The 15,805-nt window shown below is 33.4% G+C and overlaps 1 protein-coding gene across 1 annotated transcript; it reads left to right on the top strand.

Moving 5' to 3' along the window:
- Positions 1-2,211: 2,211 nt before the first annotated feature.
- LOC144562360 (ammonium transporter 1 member 1-like) lies at positions 2,212-4,173 on the top strand. The gene has a single exon (XM_078311580.1). It carries the CDS (start codon positions 2,317-2,319, stop codon positions 3,853-3,855), a length of 1,539 nt encoding a protein of 512 aa, XP_078167706.1. The 5' UTR covers positions 2,212-2,316; the 3' UTR covers positions 3,856-4,173.
- Positions 4,174-15,805: the final 11,632 nt, after the last annotated feature.

Raw genomic sequence — 15,805 nt, 5'->3', positions numbered from 1 at the left:
GTTATATATCTTATTGGACTTCTCTGTAATAAAAATTAATTTAAAGCTATCAGTGAATTAACTTCTAGAATCTTCGGTGAAAAATAACCATAAAATAAAATAATATACTATATCAACTTTTGAATTCGTATCATCTGAGAATCTATCAAAACTTTAGAAAAAAAAATTGAGCCACATTCCCTAGCTGCGGCCCTATTCTGGGGCCACATCCCCTAGATGTGGTCTCCAGAAAAAGAGGCCACATCTCCTAGCTGCAGCTGTGGTGGATTTGAAATTGTACAGAAATAATAGTTTTTTAGTTTTTTTTTTATAAAATAGTATTTTTTTTTTAATTTCGGATGGGCTCCACTCCTTATTGTATACTATACTATTATAGAAAGAAAATACGAGTTGGATTGGTAAAATTCTTACTCAAACTTTGAATTTTTTTGAATTAATATAAAATTTACCATTTTTTCTACTGATAAAAATCTAACAATACTCTATCAATTTCTCTGTATACATTTTTAAAATTTCCTACAGAAAAAGGAATTCTGTACTGGAGAGCACATCCTCAATATATTCGGATTCTTTGATGCACCAATTATTACTCTGCCATTTAATATTTTAAATTTGTCCTTTTATTCCTTACACGAGGGCGAAAAGCAAAGAAGCCCAAGTTCGTACTTTCAAATATGGAACAATTATTTATTTATTTTTTGAGAAAAAATATGGAACAATTGAGGGATGGGTTGTTGAAATAAAGTATAACTAAAAATGTATTGCAAAAAATATCCAACCAACCTATCCATTTTGTCTCGCAGGAGAATCTCCTTCCATTGCTTTCTTACTCAACTTTTACATGTTTCTAAGATACAGACGACCGAAAACTAATTTTCTATTTAGTGATAAAGTAGAACGCCTTTTGGCTATCTCATTCGAAGCTATTGTTTTTCTATCTATCTAAGAAGTAAAAACATTTTTAAAATATAAAAATTTAATCTGTAAGTTCATTTCATATGAAAAAATTGTTGAAGAGTCCAAATCGATTATTTATACTTTATAAATAAAAATATTGATTCCTAACTATGTTATGTATATGCAAAAATAACTAACTTTTAATCTAGTGACAAATATACATGGTCTTTTTTTAAAATGTTATAGGTTCGAAATATAAATAGAGAAAATCTTTTGTTGTATTACAAGAGTATTAAATAGTTGGGTAATTTGACCTCCACTTTTTACAAATATTAGAGAGCAGTTTACAATTTTATAAATAATTATAAATTATCCACTCATTTAATAGATAAAATAGGGGCAATAGAGAGATCTATAGAGATATATCTAAAATACAACTTGCTTTTATTAGAATCGTCATGTTAACCTGATTGTATTTTTTATTTTTATTTTCCAGCATAAAAAACAAAACCCCAAGACCAGGAACAAATGAACAGTGGACCATCTCCCAAGTCTTAGAAGTTGGAATGGTTTTTCATTGGCTTTGGGAAACTATGATCTTCTGTGGGTTTCAAGAGAGGAGACCAAGCACAGCGAATTTTTTTTTTTATAAACCATATTAGAAGAAAAAAATTTATGAAACCAACATGATTATTTTATTTTTACAAAATTTATAAGAATTAAAATGTCATTTTGGTCTCAAATTTTTTTTTTTTTTTTTTTACCGAAATGACAATTCAGTCCAAAATAATTTGGTCCAATTTTGTTTGAACCATTCTCAAAATCTGTGAAAATAACTGTGACCGAAATAACAATTCGGCCCAAAAAATAAAAAGAGGAATCAAAATTACATCTCAATTTTTATAGTTTTTATAAAAAATAAAACAATGAAGTTGGTTTGGTAAAATTATGGTTTCTTAAAAAAATTCCAAGCACAGCTGAGCAAGATTTCCTGGTTTCAGTGTAGCGAACGGATCTGTAGAGAGATGGGACTCACTACAGTGTTCTATTTTAGTGGTGAACAGGCTGCGGGACCAACAAACGGAAATAAATATGCTGTTATTTCTTTGGGATAACAGAATCCTGTTATTTTTCATCTATCCATTCAAATTTTTCATGTGCGAATCTCAACAAAGTTTAACGGCTGGATGATGAACAACAAGGCCCTATTATATCAAAGGAATAACAGAAGATTTATTTCCCCAACATACACCCAAAATTTAAACAAGAAAATAAAGTACTGTTTTATGTCCTTTTCATTAGTTCCCTCGTCGTCTATAAAGCCTCCTTTCTCTCCCATCTCTCTCGCTCCACCAATCAAACCCCCTCTTATCAAATCAAATCCATTTCATTTCCACGGTTCCACTTCCACCCCAATCCATGGCCATGTCGAACTGCTCGGCTAACCTGGCACTGTTCCTCACTGGCGCCGGCAACGCTACCGGCGCCGCTAGCATGATATGCGACCAGTTCGATTCCGTCTCCAACCAATTCCTCGACACCGGCTTTGCTGTCGACTCCACCTACCTCCTCTTCTCTGCCTACCTTGTCTTCGCAATGCAGCTCGGCTTCGCCATGCTTTGCGCCGGCTCTGTCCGTGCCAAAAATACCATGAACATTATGCTCACCAATGTTTTGGATGCTTGTGCCGGTGCTCTGTTCTACTATCTCTTCGGTTTCGCATTTGCGTTCGGCACGCCTTCTAATTCCTTTATTGGGAAGCAATTTTTTGGTCTGAATAAGCTGCCTGAAACCGGGTTTGACTACCCATTCTTTCTCTATCAGTGGGCCTTCGCCATTGCCGCAGCTGGGATCACTTCTGGGTCAATTGCCGAGAGGACCCAGTTCGTGGCTTATCTGATATACTCAGCTTTTCTTACCGGGTTCGTATATCCAGTTGTATCCCACTGGTTCTGGGCTGCTGATGGCTGGGCCGGTGCTGCTAGAGGTTCGAATCATTCGGTCTTGTTCAATTCTGGTGTCATTGATTTCGCTGGTTCGGGTGTGGTGCACATGGTTGGTGGAGTAGCCGGGCTTTGGGGTGCGCTTATCGAGGGTCCCCGTATTGGACGGTTCGATCATGCCGGCCGTTCAGTGGCTCTACGTGGCCACAGTGCTACCTTGGTTGTTTTAGGCACATTCCTTCTCTGGTTTGGCTGGTATGGTTTCAACCCGGGGTCCTTCACTATAATTGACAAGAGTTACGGCCCGTCCGGTTCAATTAACGGCCAATGGTCAGCTGTTGGTCGTACAGCCGTGACCACAACTCTTGCGGGTAGTGTTGCTGGCTTGACCACGCTTTTCGGCAAGTACCTTCAAACCGGTCACTGGAATGTTATTGATGTGTGCAATGGGCTTCTTGGTGGATTCGCAGCAATCACCTCAGGTTGTTCTGTGGTTGACCCATGGGCCGCTGTAATTTGCGGTTTTGTTTCAGCGTGGGTATTAATTGGCGGCAATATGCTCGCTGCCAAGTTGAAGTTCGATGACCCGCTAGAGGCTACTCAGTTGCATGGCGGTTGCGGGATGTGGGGCCTCATCTTCACGGCTCTATTTGCACGTGAGAAGTACGTGAACCAGGTATACCCGGGCCGGTCAGGACGTCCCTACGGGCTCTTTATGGGGGGTGGCGGTCGGCTTTTGGGCGCGCATATTGTGGGAATTCTAGCCATAATTGGATGGGTGAGTGCAACTATGGGGCCTTTGTTCTTTCTCCTGCATAAACTTGGATTGCTTCGGGTTTCGGCTGAAGAGGAGTTGTCCGGCATGGATATGACACGCCATGGCGGGTCTGCATACGTGTACAATGATGAAGAGCCCGGTGCGAATGAAGCCGGTAACGGTGGTGTCAACAGCTTCATGCTTAGATCTGCTCAGAACAAGGTGGAGCCAGGTGCCACCGTACCGGCCCAGGTGTAGTGAGCTCCATTTGGATGATAACAGAGAGGGTTTAATTAGGTCTGTGAGTGTGTGTGGTTTACTGGTTTATGTGTGATATATCATATATAGTCTCAAAAGGGTTTCTTTTTGTACTTGCAAATTACTCGATTTTGAAACCGTACAAGGATTTTGGGTGTTTTTGCTACGGATCTTATATTGTGGTGTTGGGATTTGGCATGATGTTCATGGATTTATTAGGGTTGGGATTGGTTATTATTAGTCAAGGTATGATTGGTTTTTTTTTTTTTGTCGTACTGTTTTTGTTTATAAAGCTGCTGATCTTTTTTTGTATATCCACATATATATCTTTATGGTTTGGTTCTGATTGGTTTTCCCACTTCCGTGATATTTTGTCCTTTCTTTCTGACAGTGAACTATTTTATTCCATTGTTTGTTTTGTAATAGCAACTACGGTGTGAATCACAAAAAAAAAAGATACATTGTGAATCACATGTTCCTATTGCGGGGGTTGGTAAAAAAGTTCGTAGGTGGGTGCTCAACCGTGACTCGCACTTGAACAATTTATTTATTATTGGAATGTGCTGTTAATCAATCAGCTCGTTATTAGTTCAGTTCAGAATTAACGAGTTCAAATTGTGACTAGTTTGTTCGTCAGCTCGCGAGCTAGTTCAGTTAAGCAATAATTTGTGAATTTGTATGTATTTTATACTGTCTAGTTCAATCTAAAAAATTTATAAAATTTATTTTCTTTTTAAAGCAAGAATCAGTCAAACTCAGTGAACCAGCTCGTCAGATCACGATATAACTTGATCCATCTCGTGATGATTGCAAGCTGAAATTTCAGCTCGAATATCTAAAGTCAGTTTGCTCGTGATTTGAATGATCCAACTCATAACAATTTCAAATTGAATCCAGTTCATGACAAGCTAAACTCGTTGCCACCCCACCCTACCTATTGCTAACCTTTGTAGCCTCGGAGAAAACTTTATGAATTATGACCTCAATTTCTAGTCCTTCACCCTTGTTCTTTTTTACTTATTATCTATACTCTTATGTTATTTTAAGGGAATTAATAACAGAAATCTGTTATTTCGATTCTAACCGTTCAAAAATTTTCAATGTATAAATTTCAACAAAAAGTTGTTTTTTTTTCATCCGCAAATCTTAACGATGATTAACAATTGAGATCAGAATAACAGCAAATTTATGTACAACTAGTCTTCCAAGTTGGCTAACTAAACTTAAATTTTATTTGTCAATGGTGTAGCTGTTTGTTGTCTTCTGGGATGATCAGGAGATGATTGTACAATATTTGATAATGACTTTGTTTCATTATGAAGAAGAATAGATTTATTTTTTGCTTAAATATATATAGTTGCATACATATATGAGTTAGGCTGGGGTGCTATGGATAGCATAGTGGCCTCTATGCTACGGCTCAATATTCGAGTTTTCAAAATTCAAACGGTCGATCCGAACCGTTCATCTTATTCTCCATATTAATATCTGCTTGGAGACCAAATTTTATAATTTTATGAATTATTTTATTATTTATTAAGCCACTTTGAAAATCGCTAATCCAACGGTTTTACTGTTTTGTGCAGCCACCGTTGGATCAACAATTTTGTAAAATACTTAATAAATAGTAAAAAAATTCAGAAAAAATGTAAAATTTGGTCTCCAAACAGATATTAATATGAAGAATAAGATGAACGATTCGAATCGACCGTTTGAATTTTAAAAACTCAAATATTGAACCGTAGCATAGAGGCCACTATGCTATCCATAGCACTCCAGCCTAACTCTACATATATTTTAGATATATCTTAGAAAGTTGATTTAACCACACAAAGCTAGAATGCTTTGTATGCGGTGTATCTTTGACCGCGTCATAAATAATATGAAAAGTACAAGCATTAATTTGCTTTCGTTTTTTATTTTCTACTGACAACGATACATCAAAGCAAAAGGACAAAATAACGTCCTTGGTAGCCATCGTTCTTTCGCGTGTTTTAATATTCGGTATACATGATTTATATCCGGCATGTGAAAAGTCACCGCATAATATATATGCAGTCGCATTTTTATGCAGATATATATATATAAATAAATATACAGTAAAATGTGGTATAAATCATTGTTAATATACTTTAAATCGGTATTTTTATCATTGTTAATATACTATAAACCGGTAATATGTTATATTAACCACTGTTAATATACTATAAACTGATAATATACTCTAAATTATATATTTGAATATAGATTTTTTTATTCAGATTGCAACCGAATAAGAATATTTGACCGAATAGACATAATATTACTACACTGGTTCCTTCTATGATGACGTCACTTTATATATTTTGGAAAAGTTGATGAAAAATTAAAAGATAATTCGAGGTGAGAATTTAGGGTATCTACTGTATTGGTTAACATAAATGATCAGAAAAAATTATGACCTCTCCTAAAGCATTTATTAACTTTTTGTCAGTCCACATTTTTTTAAATGCTTTCGAGTTAATTAACCTGTAAAGCTTCATAATTTAAAATAGTTTGGGGTTAATTGCTCATATGTCCATCAAAACTTTTGTAATTATGTATTTTCCTATTAAAACTCCAAAATTATTAACTCTCTGTTAAATTTTTTTTTTTTTCATTTTTCCTCTTATATTTATATTGTTAGTATATACACTTAATTTACCATCTCATCCTAAATATCTAGCTAGTATAAAGGTGTCCATTAAACTTTATTTTCCAACACCCATTCCATATCATTCTTCATTTAATTATGGTATAAAAATTTCATATTTTCTAATTTGAGAACAGTGTATAATGATTAGGTTTTTAATGGTTTGAGCAGTGAGGGGCGATTATTCCGAAATTTTTATTAATACCATTTCAAAAAAATAAATAAACCAAAATACCTCTGAAATTGGAGAATTCCAAAAATACTAGCGCCGTCAATTCAATATGCGACCCCATTCTTGAGGGGGGGGGGGGGTGCAGATTGAATTGGAGGCCCCCCAGAAAAACCAAAATATCAGCATATTACAGTGCATTTTTGAATTTTTGAATTTTTGGAGGGTCTCCAATTCAATCTGCAGTATCCGAGAACAGAGCCGCAAATTGAATTGGCGGCCCTGTTATTTTTGGAATTCCCTAGAAAATGTGATTTTTTTTTTTTTGGAATATGGTATAAATAAAAATTTCGGACAATTATTATACAAGTTTTCTTTTCTACAGTAGACAATTTCAGAAGTTTTGACGGGCATATGAACAATTTGAACCCAATTTATTATGCATATAGTTGACATTTATCTTTATTCTTCACATTGGATCTACAAAATAATATATTTTAAATTTAGGTTATCTTCCTGGAGATGTTTAAGACAGATAATTAGTAGCTATCATCATCCACTGAAATTTAAAATTAACAAATTTGAACTTAATTTAAGTAAGAGGAATTTTTATTTATTTTGATACTTGTGGCTCTCATGTAATCCTGAATCTTAAGTCAAATGAAAGAATCTAAATTAAAAAAAAATAAGAAGGGAAGTAAAACCCAACTACCAATTGTAAACATTTCTTTAAAATTTCCTTTGAAATAGTCTGAATTTGGGGATATTTATTCTGTGGTCAACTCTTTTATTTTTTGGAAAGAGAAGTCCAATTAAACATCATGGGTCACATATTAGATTCCAAGTATTATTTATTTATTTATTTCTACTACAACAAAACTCGAATTGTTTTTCTTGTTCATGGGATTAATTTTTTTTTCAAGGATAAAATTTAAATAAGTTCTCAATTGTTTAGATAAGATATTTCTGAATTATATTTTTGATGAATAATTTTGAATGAAGAACATGTCTATAATTTATTCTTGTAAATGGATAATATTTGCGGAGATATCAAATGAATGTGTATAAAAATTGCATGTACGCTAATTTTTTTTTAATCATATATTGGTAATTGATAGTTGGATTAATTTTTGGAGCAATTTTTTTGTAAAGGTTGTGACTGTATCTTTATGAAAAAAAAAAGAATTTGATTTCTATGATGATATTATTGTTTGAGTGAAGCTATGGTACTATGCATAGTGATGTTGCATGCGCTATGGACTCAAAATTTAAATTTGAAAGTTCTAACAATTGATCGAAACCGTTCAACTTGGTCTCTATATGAATATGTACTTGTAAACTAAAGTTTACATTTTTTTTCAGATTTTTTTTACTGTTTTTTTAGATTGGTAGAACATCACTTGATCTGAAAATTATGGACCATTCAAAAACATTGATTTCCAATCAATCTAAAAATAATAGTAAAAAAAATGTAAATTTTAGTTTACAATTACATATTTTTATGGAGACCATATTGAACGGTTCAAATCGATCATTAGAATTTTAAAATTAAAAATATTAATCCATAGTACGGACGAATCCACGCAATGCATAATACCATAACCTCTGTTTGTTTTTCCTGAAGAGGTTTGAATTAGCACCCTACAATTTGACAAGTAGTCATCAGTTTAATAATTCACAAACCATTAACTTTGTAGTTTTAAGTTTTAACTCAAACCCATGGACAAGACATTTATTCCTTGTAAATTTGGCAGCTTTGATTGGATCTTAATATCTTATAGATTAATAGTCAGATAGCTCCTCTGCTTTAAAAGATTATTGGATTCTTTACAAGATTCATTGCTTGTAGATTTAATTAGAGGTACAACTTTATAATTGATTTGACTTGCTAGAAATAAGATTTGTTTTCAACAAATATCAATCTCTTCCATCAGCTATGTAGATTATGCTAATATAGTTTTAACTTTTTATTAGTGTACGTAAGTCAAGATTTAATGATTCATACTTTAAATTAACTTTGATTTTGTCTATAAATATTACTTCTTTGAATCAGGCAGATTCTTTAATAATCCTCTTGAATACAGACACTCTAAAAAGAGAAAGCCCTTTATTGGATTTCGAAGAGAACGTTTTTCTTAGTTTAGAGGGAAAGCTCTCTATAGGGCTGAGTTGGATGCAATTGACTCCTCAATGTTGATTCTTCTAATGAAGTTTCTAATTCATATGTTAGTATTAGTGTTGTAGTTATGAGTAACACTTCTTAATTACTTTAGTGGATTATTTGTTTTGTCTATTATTACTCTTCTGTAAGACTATTATGCAGTTTACTTAGGTTTTTGATAAGCCTCAATTACATATACTTTCGGTTAGGGTTTTACCTCTAAAACTGCACCAAATCCCTTGTATTTTAGCTTAGTTTAACATAGAATATATCAAAGAACCAAGTTACTGCCTTTGCCTTGTTTAAATTGCAGAAATCGAGCAAAATGAGCAATTCTGTGGGTGTTTGTGTGGCCTGTAGGAATTCTGTGCGGGCCACACAAAATAAATTCAAGCCGAAAATAAAATTCAGAATTTATCAAGTTTTCTCCTTTCAAAACAGAGAGTTGTGCGGGCCTTTGTGCGACCTTCAGGAATTTTGTGTGGGCCACACAAAATCCTGCATGATCTCCAGCCAATTCTTCATTCTATGCAGGCCGCAGGAAATTTGTACTTGCCGCAGAGAATTTGTGAAGGCCGCACGAATGCCAATCTGGCCTGATTTCACCATATCTCTTCAAATTTCCTTCCAGATTTCGGGAGATTGTTTCCCAAGGCACAAAAAGAACTATATATTGGCAGGGAGACACCAGGGGAAGATAACTTTTCAGCTTAGCTTTTATTCTAGACATCTTTCCACATCTTTTCTATCTTCCCCAAGTGATTGAAGGTGATTAGAGCGAAGGATTGAAGGTTTTCTCGAGCGAGCAAAGGTTAAGACAAGGGGCAGCGAGCGAAGAGATTGGTGTTTTCTATTCTCTTTCTTGTTTTTCTTAGTTTTAATCATGTTTACTCTTGTATTTCTCTTGGATGTTAACACACCCATGAGAGGCGAGATTTCCTCTCTAGGGGCTTAGGCTTAAAACATGAACTTGTGTTAAAATCTACCTTAGTTGGATATTTTTCTCTATGATGATTGTTTGCTTGCATGTTTGTTCTTGTTGATTTTATAATTCATGTGCTTGTATGATTTGTGTGCTCGTTAATTAGCGTCCCGTTTAGGTCTAACAAACTTAAAGTGCTAGGATCAAAGAATTGATGGTACCAAATTGTATACATGAATAACCTTAGGATTAAGATTAGAAATGACCAAATCTATTTCTTAGTCCGAAACTACAAGAAACAAATGTTGAATTGAGGTGAATGACTTAATCGTGAAATCTGAATTATTTAGGCAAGTCATTAATTCACGAAAGTGACCCTTTTTGATATTTAAGACTTAGAAACCCCATAATTGTAAACATGAATTTAGAAACCAACTAAGTGTTGATTTGACCAAGTGATTGTATGCCGAAAGCCCCTAGACTTCCATCTCATTAAATCACAAAACTCTTTTTATTTGTTTGTTTAAATTGTTTTGTTTACTTTTAGACTCTCAATCGGGTATTGAACCCACAAACCAATTTTCAAACAAACCCCCCATTTACTTTTATTGCACTTTTTAGAATTAATTAATTTAGTAAAAAGTAATATTTCCCGTTGTCTTTGGATCGATACCTAAACTACTACAAGGATAGGTTGTATGCTTGCAACTGACCTATTATTGTGTACTAAGGTTTTATAAATTTAAAAGTGAAAAAGTGTATTAAATTGACCCATTATCCGATACCTAAAATACACAACAGTTTTACGATTCTTAATTTCTGTTTAAGTATTTTGCATAGTATGCTATTTCAGAGATTGTATTTCTCTGTTTTGTATGAACATTTAAATTTGTAATGAAATTGGTCGTATCCCCACTTTATTCAAAAAAAAAAAAATAGTCAAATAGCTCCTAGCTGTGGGATCTTATAGATTAATAGTCAGAAGTCATCTAGACCTTTTATTTTAAAAACAAGGGCAAGGATTTATGGGACTATCCCATGATATATTCAATTGGCAAGTGGTGCCAAGTGCCAATTAAGGGCCTGTTCGTATGTCGCGGAATTACACGGGATGAGATTTGACGGAGACAAGAATCTACTTTTGAAAAAGTGAAAACCCATGAACACAGATATACACATGAATGCATGATTGATTATAGAAATGTGTTAAACGAGTTCGGTTGTACTCTAGATATAATTGAAGGAAATCTTATTTTTATTTCTAAAATGGTTAATACCAATACAATTATACTTATTAATAATTATAAATATAATTAAATAAAATGATTAAACAATAATATAATAATATTTCTTAATTATTATTTCTTAAATTAAAATTTTGTAAAAAAAAAGCAACTGTTCTTTTCAAATGAATTAAATGTTTCATAGAGTGCCTTGCATATAGGCTCATTTTTATGTTACTAGTTAAGTGTCTGTGCATTGCAACGAGATTGAAATATTATTTTGATTACTTTCTTTAGATGTGATTAATATTTATTTGATTTTGTCATAATGTATTAATCAATAATGAGAGAAACAAAAATCAATGAATTCAATTGAGGTGTTAATAGATGGAAACACAAACAACCACATCAAACAGGGCCACGGAAGATCCAGGAATGTATCCTCTGAGATATCCCAACTTTTGCGTGACGCGTGTCCGGTGCCTATTTGGGGTGCTGTAGGGAGTCAGTATTATGTGTGTTTTGAGATTCGTGTGGAGCGTATTTAAACGGTTGGGATTTTCCATTATGTCATGCAAAGTTTGAGATATCTCAAAGGATACGAATTCGTGGAGAGAAGGGAAAACGCGTAGAAAGTTTGTTGAATTACTATGCGGCTTTTTATATGATGGATACATCTTTAATTAAATTTAGAGTTTTACACACTTGACAACATGAAACAGGTATATAAAATCAAAATTATTTATTAAATGCTGAGATTGAGATCTGTTTTGATGAGTGGCTGAGATTTATATAATGAACAGTTCAGATTTTCTCTTGACAGATAAAAGATTGGATCCCAAAAAAATATACGTGCTATTATAGTAGTCAGGATGTTTCTATTCTTATATTAATAATTTCGAACTATTAGGTTAATCACAACATGTCAAATGATAATTTTTCTTTATTCTTTTATGTACCACGGTCCACGGACAAGATAAGAAGCATTTATGATATTAATAATTATGATAAAATAGTTTTTAAACGAGTGCGTATCCTCCGAGATATCTCAGCGCGTGTACGGTGCCTATTCGAAAATAGCGCAGGGGGCAGTATTATTTATGCTTTGAGTTTCACGCAAAACAAATTTGAACAGTTGAGATTTTCCAGAAAAACATGCATGCGCTGAGAAGTCTCAGAGGATGTGAATTCCAACTAAACGCGCCTCGAATTAGGATCTCACGAAGTAACTTAACTTTTGAGTTTTAATTCAGACCATCTGACATGCTATAACACGAATCTTAAAGAGCCTTAACTCTTCAAATAATACTGGACCATGCGCTATCTCCGAATAGGCACCGGACACATCTAAACTCAAAAATTGAGTTACTTTAGGGGATCCGGACCCACGCGCCTCTCCCCCCAGTCCACATCCTCTGAAATGAAAGAAAATTTCTCTTTAGAGACGGACCGTCCGATCATAATTCGGATTAATCCGGTCAAAAATAGAATGCACGGATCCCTATATCTTAGGAGATAGGCACGAATATTGAAGGAACATTGTGCATTTCGCTTTCAATCATATTAGTCTAGATTCTAATCGGACGGTCTGGTTTAAACAGTTAAAGGGAAAGCATTTCAATGATCAACATGGATTCTTCCATTATCCCAAAAAAAAAAAATTCCAAGTTAACAGGGACACCGATACCAATACAGCTCTTGTAGCTTCTTTTGTATTTACTATTCAGCTTCGAATTCACATCCTCTCCAATACCTGATAAGGCAATCTTTTACCATTACTAGATCTGAACCGTTCTTTTTAAATTGGCACGAATCTCAAAGCCCAAAAATACTGCACCCTTTTACGACCGAATCCCAAACCGGTTGAGATTTAATCTCAAACCGTAAAGTGAGGCTGATCCTCTGCAATACCGGAGAGGATACGGATTCATTCAGCTTCAGTGTTGTTTCCCCTTTCCAACGAAGAGTTCAACTAGCATCTGGTGGCGTTTATTGGGTCCGGTTTAGTCAGTTTTGAACTGAACCGAATTTATTTGGATCAAACGGTTCAGTTTTTTTTGGTTTAATAGTTTGGTGTGGTTTGTTTTCTAAAATTGAATTATAACTTTGGTTCGGTTCGGATTGGAAATTTTCAAAACTGAAATAACCGAACCGATCAAACTTTTATATATTATGAATTTGATCCAAATTGCCCCGGTTTATTTCTTAATCAGTTGCTTTAAATACTTCGGTTTGTTTCTTAATATCCCGATTTATTTCTTAATACCCGATTTATTTCTTAATATACTTCGGTTTATTATAAATCAATTGTTTTAAATAAAATAATTAATATATTTCGGTTTTAACCCAACAAACCGAAATAAAACTTTGGTTCGATTCGATTCAGTTGCAATGTTAAATCAGTTCGGTTTTTTTTTTTAAAACTGAATTCCAGAACCGATGAACACCCCTGCTGCATCACAGAACAATATCAATAAAAAAAAAGGATCATACAGTTGAATAATAATAATAATAATAATACTTTGGATCTGACATGTACCGACAATTCCAGCATCCATCTCGATGCGTTGAACTTCATTTTAAACAGAAACTCGCTGTGTTCTTGCAGTTCTTTTTTTCTTACAGTTGTGGCCTTGGGGAATCTTGGATTTTATTGATTTTTTTTTTTTAATATCAACGAATTGTACGTACTTGGAAATAAATTTAACCTATGAATTCTCTGACACGTAAATACAACTTAGCAGCAGATCTGAAACCACACAGTTTGGAATATTCAAAACAAGAGAATTTTTTTACCCATTATTTATGATGGATGGGTTCCACTTTTATATGAGATTTATTTTTAATAATGAGGGATAAAATAAGATTATAGAATGAATTCTAGCTGAATCAAATAAAGAAAATGGGTCTATTAGATTTATCGGATTACTTTAAGATTTGCGCTGACTGCTGAGGCATAACAAACAATTCAGATCTAACTAACAGAAATCCAAATTCAACTTGGGTTGAGGTTCTCAGTCAATATTTATGGGCTTGGGTTGAGGTTCTCAGTCAAGAATTATGGGCTTGGGTCGAGGTTCTCAGCCAAGAATTATGGGCTTGGGTAGAGGTTCTCAGTCAATAATTTTGGCTTGGGTTGAGATTCTCAGTCAAGAATTATGGGCATGGGTAGAGTTTCTCAGTCAATAATTGTGGGCTTGGGTTGAGATTCTCAGTCAAGAATTATGGGCTTGGGTTGGACTTCCCAATTACAACATTATCTTAGCTTCTGTTTCTTTATTCTATACAGATCTAAAGTTCTAAACCCTACACCAACTAGTCTTCTTTGATTGTTTACTTCGGTTTTAATTTTAAGGGAGAATTTCTAGTGTGTCCATGTAAAAATTTTAATATTCAATTTTTTTATGAAAATATCATAGTATTCAATATATCTAATAAAACTTAACATTTTATATAGCCTTTCTATTTTCCTTCAGCCTGGGCTGTGGACTTTTTTTTTTTTTTTTTCAGTAGAGCGCCGTTTTTTGTAGAGGTCAACAGATATATTTTAAAATATTAAAATGTATAAAACTTGTTAAATATTTCATCTTGGTTTTGTTTTGTTTGTTTGTTTTTTTAATAAATAATTGTATAATATAATCATTTCATACATTAAAAAAAGCGGATAAATAAAATGAAGAAGAATTGCTCATTCTATGGTTATTATTCATTACAAGAGAATTGCCGTTGGAGTTACATTTTCAATCATTTAATTATCACCTAATTCTAGTTCGATTTTCCTCTCTAACGTAAAAAATGGCGCAGAGTTTCTGATTTAAATATTAGCACTGTATTAAATCTCATCTCTCAAACAATTTTTTTTATTTTAAATTATTTTTAAAAAAATTTATTTAAAACACGTCAAATAACACTTAATTCTAAATCTACTCATTTATTCTCTCTTATTTCTCTAAACCACTGTATTCTTCTATTCCTATATATCTACAAATATATATATATATATATATATAGAGTACGGCTAACGCGTTTCCTTTAGCATATGAGCCGAAATGCTTCCGGTGGAAATTTCAAATTTCAAAATCCAAAAAGTCGATCTGAACCGTTCATCTTCTTCTCCATATTAATATCTGCTTGGAGACCAAATTTTACATTTTTCTGAAATTTTTTACTATTTATTAAGCCACTTTGAAAATCGCTGATCCAATGGTTTTACTGTTTTGTTAAGCCACCGTTGGATCAGCGATTTTCAAAGTGGCTTAATAAATAGTAAAAAAATTCAGAAAAATGTAAAATTTGGTCTCCAAGCAGATATTAATATGGAGAAGGAGATGAACGGTTCAGATCGACTTTTTAGATTTTGAAATTTCAAATTTCCATCAGAAGCATTTCGGCCCATATGCTAGAGGAAACGCGTTAGCCGTACTCTATATATATATATATATATTATAAAATAGAAAAAAAATGTAATTTCGTGAATAATCTCCCCTGTACTCGCGGATAAACATTCTAGTCCGTGATTTTTTTTCTAACTTGGAAATGAATAAATTGATGTCATAAAACTCATACCTAAAATATCCAATTCTCATAAAAATTTTCATTGTCGGACAAGTTTTCTTTATATTTTATTTCCTCTCTTTGATTTTAAGTTCTCCAACGTCTACCCTCAACAAATTTTGTTCTTTCCAAACTTAGTTATCAATATTTGTTGAATTTATGCAATTTCTGAGGAGAGATTATTTTGAGAAAACAATTATTTCATTTTGTTCTTCTTCTTTACACTATTACCATTCCTATATATATTACA

Source organism: Carex rostrata, chromosome 11, assembly GCF_964058835.1.
Source record: "Carex rostrata chromosome 11, lpCarRost1.2, whole genome shotgun sequence".
In the NCBI taxonomy this organism is placed as follows: Eukaryota; Viridiplantae; Streptophyta; class Magnoliopsida; order Poales; family Cyperaceae; genus Carex; species Carex rostrata.
The sequence above is the reverse complement of the archived record's forward strand: the minus strand, read 5'-3'. Positions and strand labels throughout refer to the sequence as shown.